Source organism: Loxodonta africana, chromosome 12 (genome assembly GCF_030014295.1).
Source record: "Loxodonta africana isolate mLoxAfr1 chromosome 12, mLoxAfr1.hap2, whole genome shotgun sequence".
Lineage (NCBI taxonomy): Eukaryota > Metazoa > Chordata > Mammalia > Proboscidea > Elephantidae > Loxodonta > Loxodonta africana.
Genome location: NC_087353.1, coordinates 77262440 through 77284599, shown reverse-complemented (window position 1 = coordinate 77284599; position 22160 = coordinate 77262440). Strand labels below are relative to the sequence as shown.

General features: G+C 40.9%; 1 protein-coding gene across 1 annotated transcript; it reads right to left on the bottom strand.

Annotated features, from left to right (window-relative positions):
* Positions 1-6534: 6534 nt before the first annotated feature.
* ANKS4B (ankyrin repeat and sterile alpha motif domain containing 4B) lies at positions 6535-21720 on the bottom strand. The gene is given in 2 exon segments (XM_003418808.4): positions 6535-7636; positions 21557-21720. Coding segments are annotated over 2 exon segments (1266 nt in total).
* Positions 21721-22160: the final 440 nt, after the last annotated feature.

Below are 22160 nucleotides of genomic sequence, written 5' to 3'. Positions count from 1 at the left end.
ACATCATGTGCCCATTCCTGAGCCTAACATCATGGCTAAGAGAAATGGAAAACTCTGCTTAGCCAGGCTAGGGCTGTGTGCCTAAGCCGTGATCATCTAGGCCTGCCTCACATGCCCATCCTTGAAGTCATGGGTGGAATCAGCCCATCTGACCACATGAACTGACAAGAGGAAAGGGGTCTCTTACCAAAAAGAGAGAGGACTAAATATTGGGTAGGCAACATCTACAGAGGTCCATTATAGTATCAGAGCTGAAAGGGCCATTAGGGGTCATCTAGTTCAATCATTTTAACTTACAAACGGGGAAACTGAGATACAGACTTTTCCAGGGCCCCTGAATCATGAGCAGTGTTGCCTTTGGCCACAAAGAACTCACCAAATCCAAGCCCCCATCCCCACCCCCAGGCCGGTTTTCAGATAAACCAGCGGCAAAGGAAAGCATGCTATTTTGCTTTGTTTCCCTACCCATACTCCTCCTGGCAGGGTCCTCTTCATGTTCCAAGTAGCTTAGCCAAAGGTTCATCATGTTTGCCAGGCTGTCTGGATAGGAACCTTTGCACTGGAACAAAATACCCACATGATCTGACTTTGTACCTCAAGTGAATGTGGAATTTTTCTGGGGATCTTAATGGCCATAACCCTGAGGGATGAGTAAAGAAGGGTGCGTGATGGTGAGATTATTAGAAGTGCCTTAATTCATTCATATATTTCTTTTTTTCCACATGAGACCCTATCATAACTCTGTGCTAGGCATCAGAGATCCAGCAGAAAAAAAACAGTCCTTGCCCACAAACCGTTCACAGTGTAGGAGGGAAGACAGATATGTAAGAAGATAATTACAGTACAATGCTTTGGTGTTACAGTAGCATACACGACAGGGTTCTGACAGGAAATAGATGCCACACTCAAAGGTGATTGAAGATAATTTAATAAGGGACTATTTACAAAGGGGAAGGAAAGAGAAGAAGTAAGGGATGGCAAAGCACCCCAGGACTAACAAAAGAAGGAAGCTGCTACCACTTCTAAGCTTGAAAGGACAAGAGAACGGAGTAGTTAGCACAACCCAACAAGAACTGGTGCTGTAGCAGAAAGCTGCCAGACGTACAGGAAGGAAGCCACCGCCAACTGCAGCCCAGCAAGGAGGGGACAGGTAGAATAAAGACTCCAATCTCTTTCCCCCTACTCTTGGATCTCCTGCTGGTAACTACCCTCAATCAAAACTGCCAGAAGCCCAAAGGCAAAGAGCCCTGTGGATGCAGTCCACAGAGGTCAACCACCTAGGGCATAGAGTAGGGTGGAAAATAGTGGACAGAGGTTCTGGAGGGGCAAACAGAAGATTGCCTACATGGCTAGAAGAGCACCTAACCCAGACTAGGGGCAGAGAGACAGGGTAAGTCTCCCAAAGGAAAGGAACTCCAAATTGGTTGCATGGAGGAAGGGTTTTCCAGGCAGAGGAATGATGGTAAGCAAAGGCATATGGGAGGCATGATATATTCAGGAAACTACAAGAAATCTGGTGTGTCTGCAATTAGGAGGCAAAGGGAGCTATAGTCAGAGATGAGGCTGGAAGTTTGCAGGAGAGACTAGGGCTCTGATCATGAGGGCTTTGTATGTTGTGTTAAAAAGTCTGGAAAGCAACGCAGAAGATGACAAGAGATCTGTAGCTTAGAAAGATTACTCAACCAGCATTGCTGAGAATGAATTAAAGACGGTCCAGGGGAACAATGATGGGGGCATAAGCCAAACAATGATCTTGCCAACATACAAGAGGACTCAGTTTTTAGATGTATTTAGGAGTCAAGAGGATTCTGTGACCAATTGTGTGATGAAAGTAAACTAAAAGGAGAGAAGCATTGGGTTAAACTTGCTGTTGACCCAAAGAGGAAGAGCAGATTTAGGACAGAGTTTCTCGATCTTGAGACTATTGACATTCTGGTCTAGATAATTCTCTGTGGAGGTGGTGGGAGGGGAGCTGTCCTGTGCATTGTAGGTTGTCTACCAACATCCCTGGTTTCTTCCCACTAGATGTTCAGTAGCATTCCCACTCCCTCATGACAATCAAAAATGTCTCCAGACATTGCCAGGTGTCCCCTGGGGAAAAGGGGCAAAATCACCCTGAGTTGAGGACCACTGATTTGGGAGGAAATAGGTTCATTTCTAGGCATGTTGAGTTTGAGGTACCTATGAGACATTTGAGGGGAGATGTAAGATTGGCATTTGGGTTTAGGGATTTGGAGCTCAAGACAATGGTCTGGACTGGTGACTCAGATTTAGAAATTATTAGCATATAACTGACATGTGTAACATGGTGGCCTAAAATATAAATACAATACGTGATTACCATACCATACCTTCTCAAACTCCTCTCTTCAGTGAAATGCTCCCAGCTGCCTTCCTTCCTTGTCAACTTTTATGTTAGGCAACATAGGCGAAAAATTTAAAAAAGAAAGAAAGTAACCAAATACATTTGGATACAGCTATTCTGAGCATCCACTTTCAGGGATGGAAGTCTGAGATCAGTGAATTTTTGAAACTCATTCTGGCTTATAATCCTCTGTCTTTGTCTCTAGTCAAAACCTTTGTATTACTCTAATACCTTCTCTTAGGCCTCTTGTTGGGGTTAGTTTGAGAGATCTATCATTCTTAGAACTTTTGTAGCCTTTTATAACATGGTATAAACCTCTTTTATAACATGATGCTGCATGAGAGAGGCTCTATCCTTATGCTGAAAAGTTGGGAGAACCCTCACTTAATGATTCTATAAATCATAAGAGGCCAGGGGCTCACAAGAATTGCATAAAAGTGCCTGGTAAGAACCGTAGGAACAAACACCTTCCAAAGAGGGGTGGGAGTCGCATATGTGGACTCATTTCTTCTAATCTGACTAATGACTCTCTCCTGAATATGCAGTTGGGGCAGGAAGGAGACCAAAACCAGTTTGTGTAATGAGGAGAACAATTTTTGCCTTTCAAAGTTACTTCTGGAGATGTCACGTTGCCCATGCTCAGATGCCATGTGCACCACTGAAATAGATCAAGTTCCTAGGGTTTAAAAGACCAGAGTAATCTGCATCCTTCCTCCAGCCCAGGCATCCCACCCAGTTAGCCAACAGTATTTATTGAGCACCTGCTGAGTCTGGCTTGTACTAGGTACAAGGGATAAATTAGTGACCAAAATAGAAAACTTCCTGTCTTCAAGGTGCATGCATTCTAGTAGGGTAGGACCAGACTATTCTGCAGGCTTGGAACCCTGTAATTTACCTCCTTTGCTCCCTGATATCCCAGGCCTGAGGTAGCTCTGACCATTTCATTCACATGTTTTGGGCCAGATTTTGAGATAATCATAGATATGCTATTTACCGTCTAAATGGAGCAACTGAACATGATCAGGGAATGGTACCTGAGTCTTGTGAAGTCTACAAGCTAGGTTACCTCAACCAAAATGAAATGTAGCTCTTGGAAAATGCAAGTTATCTTCTAGCGATCTGTTCTGGCCTTACAGAGGTTGTGTTATTCACCATGATGAGATAAAGGAATTATGTTTGCTCCCTCCTTTTCAATCCAGGGATCTGATGGAAATTTTTATGTGAGGTTTTTAAAATCCACACATGCTTCAAATTCATATCCCTTTATCTTACCAAAGGATTGAGACAAAGGGCAAAGGGATGATCACAGTGGGAGCTTCCATCTTTGCTGGGCAAACATGCCTTCCCCTTCCCATATTGTCTGAGCCAACTCCTACCCCTCCAGTTTGGGCAGCATAGAAAATCCTAACTAGAAAGTATCGACTTCCATGAAGCAGTTAGAACTTAATCCTATTACGCTAAATTCTAGTGACATTTCTGCTGACCTATCTTTTCTTATCCCCCACAAAGAGCATCCTTCCGTTTCCATAACATTATACTCTGTCCCTCAAATAGCAATGCTGCTTTCCAGCCCAGTATTCATCGTACCACCTCATGCTACCTCTGGTTTGCTAAAACACATTATTCTGTATTATTTTTACTCTGATAATGATGTGCAGAATACCACTGGAGAACATCCTTTTTGTTAACAGTAGCACCCCGTATAAGGCTTATCCACCACCCGTCTGTCAGTTTCTCTTACCGTGGTGGCTTGCATACTGCTGTGATGCTGGAAGCTATGCCACTAGTATTTCAAACACCAGCAGGGTCACTCATATTGGACAGGCTTTGGTGGAGCTTCTAGACTAACTAGGAAGAAAGGTCTGGCAACCTACTTCTGAAAACTAGCCAGTGAAAACCCTATGGAGTACAACAATATTGTCTGATGGACTCAAACATGCCAACGATGGTGGGGATGACACAATACCAGGCAACGCTTTGTTCTGGGGTACATGGGGTTGCCTTGAGTTAGAGCCAACCTGTCAGCAACTAACAACAAGTAGCCATATTTACATCCTCACAGAAACGATCTTAGCAATAAGTTTCTTATTGGACAGATTTTGAGGAATACCTAAAGAGGGGATCCCAACATCTACAATCAAGTACTTTTATTAGATTCAGACACTACAAACTTTTTTGAGTTCCTCCTGTGTACCAATTGTTTTTATGCACGTTAATGAAGGCAAAGTATAACTTTATTCCGGAACACCAAAATGCAGTATTTGTAAACATAATCATCTGCTAATGCAACATACTTATTCATTCACTGACAAGCCTTCTGAATGCATTCACTGAGGAAGACGGAGCCAATTGCACATCAGATGTGAGCATCTGTCTCCTCCCTAAGCTCATATCCTCCATGGTGCCTCCTGAAGCAGTCCAAACAGATGTGAATCAGAAAACATGTTGAAGATAAACAGCTGTTTCTATATTCTAAACATATTCAATGGTCAATTCCACTTGATATAAGTCTGCCTATAAAAATCCAAGGAAGCTTAGTTATTCAACAGAGTTTCAGTTGAATTTGGGATTGCCATTTAAAAATTGTCAGCAGCAATGTTGCCAGTTTATATACATTGTATTCAGAAATGCAGCAATGATGATAAAAACCAAAAACCAAACCCATTGCCATTGGGTCGATTCTGACTCATAGTGACCCTATAGGACAGAGAACTGCCCCCACAGGGCTTCCAAGGAGCAGCTGGTGGATTCAAACTGCCAACCTTGGTTAGCAGCCATAATTGGCCATAGCTCTCAACCACTGCACCACCAGGGCTCCTCAGTGGTGACAAAATAGACAACAACGAATGAAAGATATGTACATAATGAGCAGAAAATGTAAAATTTACTATTGCGGCAGAATCTTCCCTGCAAAAAACCTAGTTTTGTTTTTTTTTTTTACTTCTGTTAGTTTCAGGAGGCAGTTACCCTAAGAAAAATCATCAAATAGTTCTGTTTTTTTTTTCTGTCTCCTTCTTTCCTTCTGTCTCCACTCTCCTGCTTAAACCAAAACCAAAACAAATCTACTGCTGTCGAGTCCATTCCAACTCATAACGACCCTACAGGACAGTGTAGAACTGCCACATAGGGCTCCAAAGGCCGTAAAACTCGACAGAAGCAGACTGCCACATCTTTCTCCCAACGAGTGGCCGGTGAGTTCAAACTGCCAACCTTTCGGTTGGTTAGCAGCTGAGTGCTTTAACCACTGTGCCACTGGGGCTCCTCCCTCTTGCTTCCCCCCTAAAAAACCAAACTATTGCCATCAAGTCAATTCTGACTCATAGCGACCCTATAAAAATAGGACAGAGTAAAACTGCCTCACAGGGTTTCCAAAGAGTGGCTGGTGGATTCAAACTACTGACTTCTTAGTTGGCAGCCATTGTGGTACCCTATATTTTATTTCTCTCTTAATTCCCTACATCTTCCACTCCGGCTCTGTTCTCAGGTAGGGGTATTACAGACCCATGTCCTCTACTTGTAAACATAAACATTTACATTGGGCAATGGAGGAACTTTATTCTCCACCAACAGGCAGTCATAGAGCTAAGGACAGAATGGGATTAGAATCTGCAGACTGTGACAATCAAAAGTAATCAGCAGGCTAGTGCAATAAAACCAAACCAAACCAAACCCAGTGCCGTCGAGTCGATTCCGACTCATAGCAACCCTACAGGACAGAGTAGAACTGCCCCATAGAGTTTCCAAGGAGCACCTGGCGGATTCAAACTGCCGACCCTTTGGTTAGCAGCTGTAGCACTCAACCAGTACACCACCAGGGTTTCCAGTGCAATAAAAGGATACAATAATTATAATTAATTATAAGCCCAGAGTTGGAGGGGAAAAAAAGCATCTTTCTGTTCATTGTCATCCATCTGATCTTTTTGTTATTTCTAAAAAATAACAAAAAGACCACTGAAAAGAGACACCACTTTCTTGTTCCCAGGTCTCCTTGAGTTTCTCACTGGTGGTTTATTTGGATGGACATAGAGCAGGTCCCAGAATAGAGTTGGGTCTCTTTCTCAGACTGGCAGCTCTGAAACCCTAGAAACTCTTCTCGGCGATCTGGCATTGGGTAGAAAAGTGGTGTTTAGTGCTTTCAGGGGGCACACCATCACCTCACCACTGCAGGCTCACCTCTGTTGACCCAATACTCTCCATCAGAGGCTGGTGTCGACCAGCTGTCCAGGCTCCTGTAGCACCTGCTTCCTTCTGTTTATGGCATTAAGAACTTTCTTCCTGGGACCCAGCTGCATTTGTATGCTCTGAAGGTCCTCATCTGAGCAAAGCAACAGAGCTTCTAGATCAATCTGCTCTCTCATGAAAATGGGGAGGAACTCTTCCAGGTGATGGGACTGCAAGAACACTTCCAGGGGAGTAGCATCAACCACATCTTCCTCCCACTCCACTTCATCCTTATCCCAAGGCAGGTCTTCATCATGGTCATTTTCTTCTTCCTCTTCATCAGCCTCAGCTTTGTCAGCCTCTGTTGCTCCTTGTCTCTGAAGCAATTCACTGGACATTTTAAGCCCCAACTCCCTCTTGCTGTCCGAAAAGTCTTCAGGGCTCAGCACTGTGTTCCTTTTAAAAACAATATTTCCTAGACCTGGACGATTGAGAATGGATTCATGTTGCTCACAGTTGTCCTCCTCTCCTGAGAACTGGAGCTTATCTTTGAAGTCCTCTGAGAATGAGTATTCCCCCTCCTCTCTGAACACTTCCATCACATTCCTTTGCCCACTTCTGCCCTCCTTCCCCACCTGCTCTGCTGTATCTCTGTTCTTCTTGAACTTTAACTTGAAGGTGTCTTTAAGGCTCTTTGACAATGACCCAAATGTGCTAGAAATAGAAGCATTTGAAAAGGATGACCTGGAAGAAGAAAAAGTTCCAGATTCCTCCTTGCTGTACGTGCGGGCCATCTTATTTTGGTGCTTCTCCTGGAGTCTCTCACACTCTTGTATCTGCCTCCTGGCATTCTTCTGAGCCTGCTCCTTCAGCCTGGTGACCTTCTTGGGGTTCACGATATTCTGGGAAGTGGCAGCCTTATCCAGGAGAGCAACACAATGATTCTGTTCCCTGCTGGCAGCAGCATCCAGTGGAGACTGCAAGTCATTGTCAAGGGCAAAGATGTTGGCACCAAAGTTTATCAGGAATGAGACGCAGTGGGCATGGCCATTGGAGGCTGCATAATGTAGAGGAGTATTCCCCCAGATGTCGCATCTATCAGGGTCCCCTCTAGAAGAGAAAATGAAAAAATGCAGATTAATTTTTTTTTCTGAATATGAGGTCCAAAAAACTAAAAACAAAAATAAAGAACAAAGCCAAAATATATGTGAATGTAAGCAAGTGTATCCTGTATTGACATGGTTATAATATAGCTGCCCTAAGTCCAAATATGCCACATCCAGACATAATATGGCCAGGAACAGAAAGAGCCCATCTCTATACCCTGTATCTCCTTTTTAGTAGCTAGAAAAAATTTCTCAGAAGCCCTTGAGCAGAGCAACTCTCATGTCTCATTGGCCAGAATAAGGTCATGTTCCTAAGGGAAAGAAATGGAGCTACCATGTTTGACTTAGATCAATTAGAAATTTCCCCTGAAACTGGGGATAGGGCTACCCACTTATGTGCTAGTAAATGTTAAACTGGGTCACCCTGGGAAACAAGACCCTGGTTTATAGTAATGTACCAACTTCTGTGATGTAAACAGACCTTCCATGGCCAATTTTAAGCTACCAACGTGACATCACTGGACATGGAGTTTGGAAGAGATGTGTATACCATTATATATTATTTCAGCCATACATATATAATAGATATACATAATCTTAGGAGTATATATAACAGTTATATGTAGTAAAATAATTAGGAAATGATGAGTTTTGGGTATTTATTACCTTTGTTTTAGTGTAATTTATTGAGTTATAAGTTTATATAATTTTATTTCTAATAATGGCTATGGTTATCTGACTTGCAAACTTTCTGAATATTTAGCAATCAACTCTCCTGAGCTGGTAAGAACTGGTTTTAGCATGCCACTGCCACCTACCCTTTAGTCACGTGAGAGGAGATATATAACTGAAACAAAATTGGGTCCTTATTGGCAAGAAAGGAGGAAGGAATGAATGTTGGGTAGGTAACAAACACCTTCTGCACAGTCATATGCATACAAAGGGTAGGGAATCTCCATTTATTTCTCAACTTACTTCCATGTAATTACAGTATCATGTGAACAGTTCTGCAAGGGGTTAAGGTAGAATTGGGGGCACTATTCTTGTGTGCCATCAGGTTGATTCCAACTCACAGCGACCCTGTATGACAGTAGAGCTGCCCCATGGGTTTCTCAGGCTGTAATCTTTATAGGAGCTTATTGCCAGGTCTTTCTTCTGCAAAGCTGTTGGGGGGTTCGAACCACAGACCTTTCTCTTAGCAGCCAATGGTTAAACGCTTATGCCACCAGAGCTCCCTGGGGGCACTATTAGATGATATTAAAGCCAGAGACCCAATACCTAGCAAAAGAGAGGAACATGGTAGGTGCTCAATACAGATTTGTGAAATAAATGAGCGTCTACTGGAATCCTGCCCCAGGCTATACCACCCCACTCCCATGAGACCTTGAGCTGCATACAGGCACAGATGGAAAGTAAAGTAACAACTTTATTAACTATCACACTGGCCCCAAGCCACTGCTGAGAACTCTGAGAACACAGGAACTAAAGGGCACCTTCCCTTGCCCAAGTCCAAGCCCAAATCTCAGGATTTTATTAAATTCTAGCCAAGTTGGCTTTATGGAAGGACAGGTGAGAGAGTTCAAGAAGGCCTCTTAACATATCTGCAGAATAGAAGGCAGAAGCAGAAGAGAAGATCCAGGCCCTTGTGATTGACCAGTTAATGCACCATGAACCATCTACTAGTTCCTTGCTACTCAAAGTGTGGTCCCTGGACCACCAGTGGCAGCAGCATGGGATTCACCTGCAAGTTTGTTAGAGATGCATAATCCCAGACCCAGCCCAGACCTACCGAATCAGAATCTTTAGTCTAACAAGATTCCCAGGTGATTCCTACACAGGCTACAAGTTGAGAAGCCTTGCCCTAGTTAATGTGGCCCAATCTGTGTTCTGTAATCTGATGAATCAGATTTGTAACTTCTCCATGGGAACCATGGCTTCCTCTTACTTTTTACTTACAATGTACTTACAGATCTCTCCCTCGAAAAACCTATCACAAGCTCCCTCTGAGAAAAGAAAGGCAAGAGTATAAGAGTGGATTACCCAACAGGCAAGGTAAGCGTGGTGCTTACCTTGCTTACCAGATCATCTGTAGTGAACAATTTCACGTTTTTTCTCCATATCAAATATTCTGCTTCTAGTTATGGCCAGCATCTGTCTCTCTCCCAACCCCACAGGATCTTCCTACAAAATCAAAGCGTCTTTTCAAATTTATAATCCCTGACAGGGACAGATGACAAGCAAAGGTAAGCATGGGCTTACTTGTGCTTATTTACTAATCTATAGTGAACAATTTCACATGGGTTTCACCACATGATGTGAAACCCATGTGAAATTGTTCACTACAGATTAGGAAGTACGCACAAGTAAACCCGTGCTTACCTTGCTCACTGGGTAATCCTCCTCTGGGCAAGAATAATTATCAGAGTGGTAAAATAAGGCTGGAAGAGTTTGATGTATTTGCCCAAGGGCACACAAGCAGCCTGTTTTGGATATCAGGACTGTGTTCAAGTCTAATTGTCTCTGACACAATATGATTTACATGAGATTTACACATCTCAGCTTTTCTGCTTTACCAGCTATGAGGCCTCAAGGTTAACTGTTCTAGGACTCATTTCCCTCATCTGTAAATTGAGGATAATATTATTACCTATTCATATGGTTTTTATGTGAATTAAATAAGGTAATATTATAAAGCATTAGAAAAGTACTTGGCCAAAAAAAAAAAAAAAAGTCAGTTGCCATCAAGTTGACCTTGACTCATGGCAACCGTATGTGTTGTGTGTTAGAATAGAACTATGCTCCATAGGATTTTCTTTTTCTTTTTTTTTTTTTTTAGTAGCTTAGGAATAATTTATTTTCTAAACTAATCCCACTTAAATTGTTCTAAACAACAATAACACAATGGTACTTTGAATATTTATTCACTACTTCTGTTTCTTCCAAATTTTTTCTCCCTTTTCCCTGGCCTTTAAAGTAATGTTCTTTGCTTATCACAGTTATATTTTTTTTACTCCATATTTCTCTGGGGTTTTCAACTATCTTCCAAACAATTTCACTTAACAGATCAAGTATTCCTCAAACTCCACATGCCCAAACTAAAATTATTACTTCATCTAACAAAAATGATTCTCCTACAGGATTTCCTGTTTCTGTTAATTCCCTTACCACATTTGGTGATCCACAAACTCAAAAGTTTGAGTTTTATACTTTGATTTTTTTTTAATTTTATTTCATTGTTGTTGTTGAGAATATACACAGCAAATCATATAGCAATTCAACTGTTTATACATGTGCAATTGAGTGATACTGATTACATTCTTTAAGTTGTGTAACCGTTCTCACCCTCCTTTTCTGAGTTGTTCCTCCCCCATTAACATAAACTTACTGTCCCCTAAGGTTCCTATCTAATCTTTCCAGTTGCTATTCTTAATTTGATCCCATATAGACAGTTCTTAAAAGAGCATAACACTCAAGGCAAACATTTTTTGCTAGTTAAGCTAAACTACTGTTTGGTTTTAAGAAGACTTTAGGGGATACTTTTGGTTTAAAGTTTAAAGATTTTCCCAGTGTAATAGTTTCAGGGGTTCATCTACCCTCCATGGCTCCAGAAACTCTGGGTTCCATGCGAATTTGATATTATGGTCTGTATTTTCCGTCTTTTGATCAGGATTCTTCTATAGAATCTTTGATCAAAATGTTCAGTAATGGTAGCTGGGCACCAAGCAATTCTTCTGGTCTCATGGCAAAGGAGGCAGTTGTTCCTGGGGGCAATTAGCCACACATTCCATTTCTTCCTGCTGTTTCTGACGCTTCTTCTTCCTTGGTTGCTCCAGGTGAATAGAGACCAACTGTTGTGCCTTGGATGGCCTAGGAAACTTTTAAGATCCCAGGCACTACCCAACCAGCTAGGAAGTAGAACAGAAGCACTAAACACATTATTAGGCCAATTAACTGGGATGCCCATGAAACCATGACCCTAAACTTCCAAGCCAAGGAATCAAATCCCATGAGGTGTTTGATCGTATATAAGCAGCCTCAGCAGCTATCCATAGGATTTTCAATGGCTGGTTTTTTGGAAGTAGATTGCCAAGCCTTTTATCCAAGGCCACTGACAATTTGCACCACCCAGGGTTTCCAAAGTGCTTGGTACATAGTGAACATTCAATAAACATCACCTATTACCATCTCCCTTGTCTCTAAACTCATAGTTCTTAGTTTCACACATTTATTTTCTCTCACACTGCCCTCCTCCCAGTAAATTCCTGTCACACCACAATAGTTTTTGTGGCTTTAACAAAAAACCAGACTATTTTTTGGAGCTAAGTTTTAGGTTTACAGAAAATTTGTACAGAAAGTACAGAGTTTCCATATACCCCCTCTCCCTCCTGCACACTGTTTTTCCTATTATGAACATCCAGCATTCCTGTGGTACATTTGTTCCAACTGATGAATGATAATGACACATTATTACCAAAGTCCACTGTTTACATTAGGGTTCACTTTTTGTGTTGTACAGTCCTATGGATTATGACAAATGCATAATGTCATGTGTCTACTATTACAGTATCATACAGAATAGTTTCACTGCCCTAAAAATGCCCTGCGCTTCACCGTTTGATCCCTTCCTCCATCCTGTAGCTTTTTAACAATCACAGTCTTACTTAGCGGAGACGATGGTGGTTCAGTGGTAGAATTCTCACCTCCCCTGCAGGAGACCTCGGTTAGATTCCCAACGCATGCACCTCAAGTACAGCCACCACCTGTCTGTCAGTGGATGCTCCCGTGTTGCAATGATGCTGAAGAAGTTTCAGGGGAGCTTCTATGCTAAAACAGACTAGGAAGAAAGGCCTGGCAACCTACTTCTGAAAATCAGCTAATGGATTGCAATGGTCCAAACAACAACCAATCACGGGGATGCTGCAGGACTGGGCAGTGTTTTGTTTTGTTACACATGGGGTTGTCATGAGCTGGGGGCCTACTCTACAGCAGCTAAAAGTTTGTCAAATTTTTATGCCCTGCCTCCCTAATTAGATAATACGTCCCAGAGGGCAAGGCCTTTTTCTCTTTGCATCATCTATACCTCCTAGCACAGAAGTCTCAAACTCAACCTAAAGAAGCCAGGCAAGTAATGTGAATAACTGACTGGGGCCAAGTTTATTCTTTCAGTGAAGTCACGGTCAAGTATATCCACCACGTAGAAAGGGCAGCTGTTGCTCAGCTCCGGCTACCTTAAATAAAAGCAGACACAATATTGCCAGAACTTCCATTTTTCAAACGAAACCAGAAAAGCCAGATTTTCATGTGAAATTCTGTGACATGTAAATGTTGGCTCAAATTTAAAAGAAAAATATAGTGAAGTCCAAATAAGCACACGTGTGAACTAGATCCAGCTCCTGAGCCGGCAGCACAGCATGAGCAGACAGACGCGCAGCTGGCTGATCTGACCAGGCCTACGTGGAGCTCCAGGAGCGGACTTCAGTGTGATTGGAGGTGGTGGAGTTGAGGGCAAAGGAATAGAGTTGGAAGGGGAAGGAAAGAAAACGAAATTGAATCTAAGGAAAGCAAATGCTAAATAACGTAGTTGTGCTGGGAGCTTCCAACTTCATTTGTTGTAAGAAAAAGCAGCCACTTTCAAGAGGACTTTTGGTCATTCAGCCTGATTTCATTGTTTTGGATCAGAGGCAGCCCCCTTCAATCTTGGCATAGTTGCGTATCTGAGGGGAGCGTAGTACCTCACCCCTAAAAACGTAGTTTCACTTTTTTAATTTATTTTAACCAAACACCCTATTCAAAAGAACTCCTTAAGTACCCTAGACATCAAAGAGGGATTGTAGAACATCCAAGATGTTACTGTAAACAAAACATACCAATTAATTTTGCATGGGTTGGATCATGTAGGAGGGAAATTTCCAGTAAATCTTTGACCAGAGTAAATAGCAAAAAACTAAAATCCACGCTCCTACTACTTTTAGCAGAATTAAAACGAAAATTAGCAATGCCTGCCTTTTAGGCTCTCTACCTGGCAAAGCAACCTTGGTAGTTACGGGGTATCTTCTCTGTGGATGAGTCAGGATATGGATGGAATGCACCCAGCAAGTGAGGTTTTGACACAGCTGCATTTGTGTCAAATGGCCTTAAGAACTATTCTTTTCATGATAGGGAGATAGAAACAATATATCAGAAAAGACCTTGGGCACCAGCCTACTAAGTTGCCAGGCAACCTGAAAGGTTCAGTTTGAGCAGGCAGGGACCTAGGTGAAAAGTTTTTATCGCCAGCCTTGGGCATCTGGCACTCCAAAGATGTTCTCCATCAAAACTATTCGAGTAGTTCTTTTGATTCTTTTGAAACTGAATAAATACTCTGTGTTCTCATTTAAGGCCTGAGTGGTTCTTCACTGTGACAATCAGTTTATAAAGAAATTAGTGGGAGTGTGAATGTTACAGGGTATTAAGGAGTTCCGGTTAAATCTACATGCTTATAGCCATGGAATAGGGGGAATTTTCCCATTTCAATAGCTTTTAAATGATCCTTCCAAGATGGCAGGAAGAACATAAAGCCAGAGAGGACCCCAAAAAGCGGGCCTTGTTTTAAGAAAATTTCAAATGCAAAAATCCAAATTTATAGATGAAACTGTCAGTTCAGATGATTCATGATCTTTCCTCATACATTTAAGCTATTTCTACCTGCAAAAATTCTATTTACAGGCAACTTTCTAAACTGATGTGCAACTTAAATAAACATATTTTCCATTGACAGGTTTCATTGGATCCCCCTAAATTCAAATCCAAGGCAATCGTGTATCTTTCAATCTTTGGTCTCTTCCACATTTCTGCATAGAACCATTGCATATAACCTGCCCAGTTATTCCCAAACTGGTCCCCTTGTTTGATGATCTGAGTCCAACACTGATGCTATATGATTTCTTCGGACTGAGCTCAGTCTAGTGTTTATTGTTTATCTGTTCTTTTCTTTTTTTTTCTGAAAGAGAAATGCACTGAAGAGGTCTTAAAATAATCCATATTTTGCCCTTGCTTTTTGGTAGATCACTGCATTTGGGCTATAGTTTTTGTTTTAAAGTCTGGTTTCTTATTTTACAGATGCGTAAACAGATCCAGAACAATGATGTGACTTATAAAGCTAGGCTTCTACCAAGTCGTGTTCTTTTTTTATTCTATTTTTTTTTTTATTGTGCTTTCGATGAAGGTTTACAGAGCAAATTAGTTTCTCATTAAACAATTAATACATGTATTGTTTTCTGACATTGGTTGCCAACCCCACGGCATGTCAACACTCTCCCCTTCTTGGTCTTGGGTTCCCCACTACCAGCTTTCCTGTCCCCTCCTGTCTTCTAGTCCATGCCCCTGGGCTGTTGTGCACAGTCAGTCTTGTTTTGTTTTATGGGTCTGTCTAATCTTTGGCTGAAGGGTGAACCTCAGGAGTGACTTCAGTACTGGGCTAAAGGGTACCCAGGGGCCATACTCTCGGGGTTTCTCCAGTCTCTGTTAGACCAGTAAGTCTGGTCTTTTTTTGTGAGTTAGAATTTTATTCTACATTTTTTTCCCCATAGGCTACAGTTTTAAAAGCTGGCTTGGTATTATTGTCACAAAATAGGTAATTAGCTTATATTAAACTACTCTGAGCCTCTGTTCCACTCCAGTTTCTCCTTTTGAAGTTGATCTGATTTTTTTGGATAGTTGTTCTTCTCAGAATAAAATCATTGTTTCAAAAACGTTTTTCTACATAAGAAGAAATATGTGGCCTCACTTATAATCAAAGAGATGCAAATTAAAACAATACACCACCATGCTTTTTGCCTATCAGATAGGCAATGCTTCAAAAGAATATTAACACTCAATTTTGGCAAGAGTGTGGGAAAATAAACAATGCTGGAGAAGACATAAAGTGGTTCAAATTTCTAGGCACAATATGTGCCAAAACTTTTAAAACATGGTGCCCTCTTGAATCAACAATTTTGCCTTTAGGAATTTATCCTAAGGAAATGGTCAGCCCTTTGTGCAAAGATGAATGCTCAAGGATGTTTGTCCCAACTTTATTTATAAACAGTTAAAAGACTCGATTCAAATGAAATGCCATGAGCAAGCAATTGATTAAATAAGCTGTGACAAAACCAGAAAACAGAATGTCATGTAGTCATTAAAAATAGTGGCGTGAACCTCGTCTTTTAAGTGAAAACGGTCTGTGATCTATTGCTAAATAATTAGAAGCAGGTTTCAGAACAGTTTCTATAATAAAAAAAATATATATGAAGGCTTTTTTTAAGGGGGAAAATGTGTGCATTTGTTCAAAGGAAAAAGGCTGAAAGTGAGAAAGAGCCCCACAGTGTTGCTTTAAAAATCCTATTTTCTTTGCTTGGTTTCCTCCCCCACAGTGTTGCATTAAAAATCCTGTTTCCTTTGCTGGGCTTCCTCCCCTCCAACTTTGCATCTGAATCCTGCTTCTGCTTGGAAGTTATGTGTAAACCCCATTGCACCCCGGTTGTACGATTAAGAATGTTGCTGATGTAACTTGTATGAACTCCCTACTTGTAAAACCCTTAAAAGTAATTTGTCTGCTCGCCCTTGAGGAACAGTCCTGGCACCAACAGCTCGGACTGACTCCTTTTCCTTGTACAATGAAATAAAGGTGCCTTTCCTGTTCTCCCATAACGGTCTCTCATTTATTGGCCAATATGAGTCTTTTTTTTTATATGAGTCATGCAGAGCAAGAACCTGGGGTTTCCACCTGGTAACAAAAGGATATATACCCAAATGTTAATGAGGCAAGATTTAGGGTGATTTTGCTTTATTACATATATCTTTCCAATTTGGTGTGAATTTTTACAGTAAGTATATATGCCTTTAAGAATCAGTAAAAAAAGAAAAAAAAACCTTATTTCCATTTTAGAAAATAAAACAAAGCCAAAGAAAGATCATGTACACTTTCAAGGCAAAATGAAGTTCTTGGCAGTTGGGGGCCATCCTTCCAGTGTACTTGATAACAAATGAAGTTACTAATTTCCATCATTAAATTATAGAAACCCTAGTGGCACAATGGTTAAGCACTTGGCTGCCAACTGAAAGGTTGGTGGCTGGAACCCACCAGCCGCTCCATGGGAAATAAAACGTGGCAATCTGCCCCTATAAAGATTAAAAAACCAAAAAACCAAACCCATTGCCCTTGAGTCAATTCCAACTCATGGGGCCGAGCAGAACTGCTCCATGGTGTTTCCAAGGAGTGGCTGGTGGATTCAAACTGCTCAGCTTAGCAGCCATAGCTCTCAACCACGGCGCCACTAGGGCTCCCCTGTAAAGATTAGGGCCTAGGAAGCCCTATGAGGCAGTTCTACTCTGTCTTATAGGGTTGCTTTGAGTTGGAATTGACTCAGTGGCACACAACAACATCATTAAATTAAAGAAAGAAAGAAAAATAGCTCCCTAATAAAGCCTGGGTTTTCATATTGATGGTCTTCATCAGATAGTAACAGATAAACACTTAAATAATCATACTGGAATGGACGTCAATAATTGATCAGCTTCAAAATTCAATTTTTAATTCTTGTTCCCACTTCAATCTAATTGGCAATTTTGATCTAACACAGGTCCCTGAAGACTAGTGATGGCCAAATGAGAGGTAACCTAGTAAAATCCTCCCCCCCAAATTTTTTTTCCAGCTTAGACCAGACCAACTAACACAGAAGGTCTAAAATGCTTCTGGAGGGAAGGAAACAAAACCTGGGCTGTAACAGAATCAATGAGAAGACATGAGTTGAGAAAGAAGGACTGGAAGAAGTAGGGTTAGAAGAATTTCTGTGCCCATAGCCAGTGCTTAACCAAAAACAAAACAAAACTAGTTGCTGTTAAGTCAATTCTAACTCATGGAATGCTTAAATAAATATAAATTAATGGACCAAGTTTTAATATTACATTAAGAGAAAAATCACTTTATCATGTCAAATAAATGGGGGAAAGGGTGGATTACATAGCAAATTGTGTGGCAACAAATGACTAACCACTTGGAGAATGTATAGTTAAATCATAACCTCACGTCTTAAATCAAAATAAATTATATACGAAATAAGTAAATTATGAAACAAAACTAAGATAGTAAAAAGAAAAAAAAAAATTTTTTTTTCTTTTTTCTCAGTCAATATGTTGGCATGACCTCAAAGTCAGAAATTATATAGGAAAAGATTGGTAGGCATAAGTAAATACACTTCAATATTTATGTTTACTATTATATTTAAAATATCTGTTGTCAAAATAAAAACAGAAATTATGAATTGTGAAAATACTGCATTTGTTACATTTATGACAAAGGTTGATTTTTTTTTAGATCTTGTGTTTTAGGCAAAAGTATAAAGTGCAAATTAGTTTTTTTATTAAAAAATTTTATACACAAATTGTTTTATGACACTAGTTACAATCCCCACCTTGTGTCAGCATTCCTCTCCCTTTCCCTTCCCACCCTGGGTTCTCAGTGTCCACTCATCCAGTTTTCCTGTCCCTTCCTGCTGTCTCATCGTTACTTTTGGGCAATGTTGCCCATTTACTTGATTATTCTCATGGACTTGATTGAACTAAGAAGTACTTTCCTCTTGCATGTTATTGTTTTATAGGCCTAACTAATCTTTGGCTGAAAGGTGGACTTTGGGAGTAGTTTCAGTTTTGAGTTAGCAGGGTTAGACCATAGTCTCGGAGGTTCCTCTGGTCACTGTCACACCAGCAAGTCTGGTCTTTTTTTGTGAATTTGAATTTTGTTCTACATATTTCTCCTGTTCTGCCTGGGACCCTCTTTTGTGATTCCAGTTGGAGTGGTTCGTGGTGGTAGCTGGGCACCATCTAGTTCTTCTGGGCTCAGACTGGTGGAGGCTATGGTTCATGTGGCCCATTAGTCCTTTCAACTAATATTTTTCTTATGTCTTTGGTTTTCTTCTTTCTCCTTTGTTCCAACAGTGCTGGGACCAATAGATGTATCTTAGATAGCCACTCGCAAGGTTTTAGGACCTCAGATACTACTCACCAAAGTAGAATGTAGAATATTTTCTTTATGAACTATGTTATGCCAATTGACCTAGATGTCCCCTGAGAGCATTGTCCCCAGCCCTCAGCCCCAGTAACGCAGTCTCTCAAGGTGTTTGGATGTGTCCAGAAAGTCTTTGCCTTAGTCAAGTGGTGCTGGCTTCCCCTATATTGTGTGTTATCTTTCCCTTCACCAAAGTTAACACTTATCTACTGCCTACTTAGGGAGGGGTTGGTATTCTAAACTTTTAAAAAGCATTTTTATATCAGTGAGAAATGTTGAATACCCCAATATAAAAGTGGGAAAAGGTTATAAATACAGTTCACAAAAGGCTACTAAATATAAAAAGAATTTTCAGCCTCACCAGTAATCAAAGAAAAGAACATTAAGACAACACTGATACATCATTTTTAACTTACCAGATTGGCAAAATAAGTACTTTCTAAAGGGTAAGTTATCAATACACAAAAAAGTATCTAAATTGTACACATGCCCATAGACTCAGAAATTTCACTTTGAGAAATTTATCTTCAAGGAAATATGAGCAAAGGTTTACGTACAAGGATATTCATCACAGAACTGTTTAAACTGGGGGAAACTATTTTTTCAAAAGAGGGACTAAGAAACGTATTCGTTGTCTAAAATACTAAGAAGTCCCTAAAAAATCAGTCACAGAAGTATACTGACCTAGAAAAAAACTGCCCATGATGAATTCAGGGGTAAAAAAAAAAAAAAAATGTTACAAAAAAAGTCTATTTAGTATACAATTTGTGATGTATATATCACATTTAAGTTGGAATTCGAAAGATGAAAAGGAGTTGGCCTTCTTATAGAATCTTTAGATTGTGCACTTCCTCCATTGAAGATGGAGGAAAGAGTGTTTCCCTGAAGACAGAACACTGCGCTTTCTAGGAGCAGAAGTTTAGTACAGCTGGAACATGGCTTGAGTGGGGAAAGGCCAAGTTGTAGATGAGGCCAGATCACAAAGGGCCTTACAAACTCTGCTAAGGAGTTGAACTTTATCCTAGGAACCACAGAAACCATTTCATGGGTTTACACAGGGGAGTCACCAGGTAGGCTTGTGGTTTATGAAATTTGCTCAGGCCAGAGAGAACGCTGGGGCCTCTTTTAATGGCAGAGATGAGAGATGAAAGAGACCTAGATGAGGGAATGTGGACACAGGGATGGATATGAGTGGCAGATCACATGTAGAATTCATAGTGATTGGATGTAGGGTTGGGTAGAAAAGGAAGTGAAGGGTCAAGGTTCCAGGTTCTGGCTTTGACAGCCTGTGGAGGTTGGTGACCTTTAGAAAAGCGGGGAGTACTTTAGGAAGATTTAGAAAAATAACCAAAGATGGGGAAAGTGCCCGAGGGACTGAATGAGGAAGTAAATTTGGTCTTCTCTGTCCTGCTTGGTCTGATTTACTACTTCCTTTTCCCAGACACTTCATCCCCATTGGTCAGCTTTGTCTAGATTGTAACACTGTGTGATCTCCTCACTCTTCCCACCACCCCATCCAGCCTAGGCTTCCCAAACTCTCCTCTACTCAAAGTAGACCTCTGTCCAAAGCGCAAGATCTCAGTTATTTCAGAACCGGTAAGTGAATTTGTCCTCCTAGAAGAGGGCTGGGGCTCTTTGGAACCAGCAGAGAGCCTTTGCTCCATTTGAGGTCCACTTTATATGAGAATGGAGCCCCAGTGGCACAGTGGTTAAAAGCTCAGCTGCTAACCAAAAGGTCGGCAATTCAAATCCACCAGCTGCCCTTGCTATGAGTCAGAATCAACTCAATGCCAATGGGTTCTCCTTTGTATACCTGAAACATTCCTGCAATAATTGTCATATGGCCTTTATTATAAAAACAACATAAGCTGAACCCAGAAAATTAAGCCATACATACAAAATACAGAGAAAAAAAGTCCTATAATATTATGCTATTAACATTTGTGCATATGTGTATATATATTCTTTCCCTTACCCCCTAGACTGGGATAGATGCCTGTGTTATTTATTTAAGGCCCTCTATTTCCCCTTTTGTAACAGACATCATGACTTGTTTAATCTATCTTCCCCTCTAAACTCTGATCACCATGAGGCCAGGAGTAGTACCTCTCTTATTGGTCACAGTATCCCGAGTGGCTGGTAAAACGGCTGGCACAGAGCAGATACTAAATAAATATGCATTGAATTAAACTGAATTCACTTGGCTCCTTTATTACATTTTCTTTCCTTCTTTCTTTTTTAACCCTTTTGGGTCATAGTCAAAAACACTGCTTAGCCCAACTGGTAACAGGCAAAGGAAAAAGAGCTGGTTATGTCCTGAATTAGAATTTGGGAAGAGGTGTATTTTTGTTGGCCAGCCAGAGAAGTAATGAAGTTAAGATAGGCTGAAGGTCTTTTTTATAGCTTGGAAAGCCAGCAATACCATGGAAGAATCATAGGCTTGGACTGGGATTGAGTGTTAATAAAATGCTCTGGGGTTTTAACGGCACAGATGAAAAAATAAAATAAAAACGTCTTTTGTTCAAACCAAAGCTGACATCCTAAAACCAAATAGAACAGTGACCTCTTTTTAAAGAGTCAACCATTTAAATTTGATAGGAAAAAAATTTAAAGATATAGAATTAAATTTTCTTTTCTCCAAGGCAGATAGCAACACGTTAGAGTTCAGGGTCTTTCTTTTGTGTGTGGCTCAAAAGGGCTGAGCCACCCTCATGGTGCCGGTTCTCAGTGGCAAAAGAGGCATCTCCAGGCATAGCTCTCTCCTTTTCCTTAAAAAGCCAATTATTTGGACAGTCTAGAAAGATTGTAAAGTATTTGCACTGACTTCCCTGCCTCTTGCTGCTATCTGCAAAATCTTACCATAGACACTGTTTCTAATTGAAACCACCACGCTGAACTTACCCTCTGCTGCAGATTATTTCTAGAGCTTCTAAGTTTCCATGGTAAGCTGCCAGGAGCGTGGGAGTCATGCCATCTTCATCAGAAAGATTCAGATCTCGCTTGGTAGCCTCTTTCAGAAGTTCCAGGTAGCTATCACTAGCAGCTTGGTGGTAGCGGGTAGACATTTTTCTGCTCACAAAAGCTTGACCAAATACTTCTTTCTAGGCACAGTAGGATGTTGGCCCCACAGCCTTCCCACAGATCTGGTTAATCAGTGACAAGGGAGAGAGTCATTCTAGGGCAAAGTTCATCCCAGCCTTGCTCCTTGGAAGGCAGCCAAGGAGCATTGAACTTGGACCTTTTCATTCTGGAATAACCATGCCTTTGAACCCTGAGACCTGTAGTGTTCATTTCAAATGTTTCGAGGCACGCTTTATCTTTTTTTTTCTTATGCCCGTTAGCAAGTCTAGAATATAATAATCTGGAAACACACACACAGATATCTCAGCACCGAGTACAGTCAATAATTTCCACAAATTGCATGGCTAGTCTAGTTCACTAGTCTAGTCTATTTCTTTTTTAATAACTTTAAGTATAATTTACACACTATAATATTTACCCACTG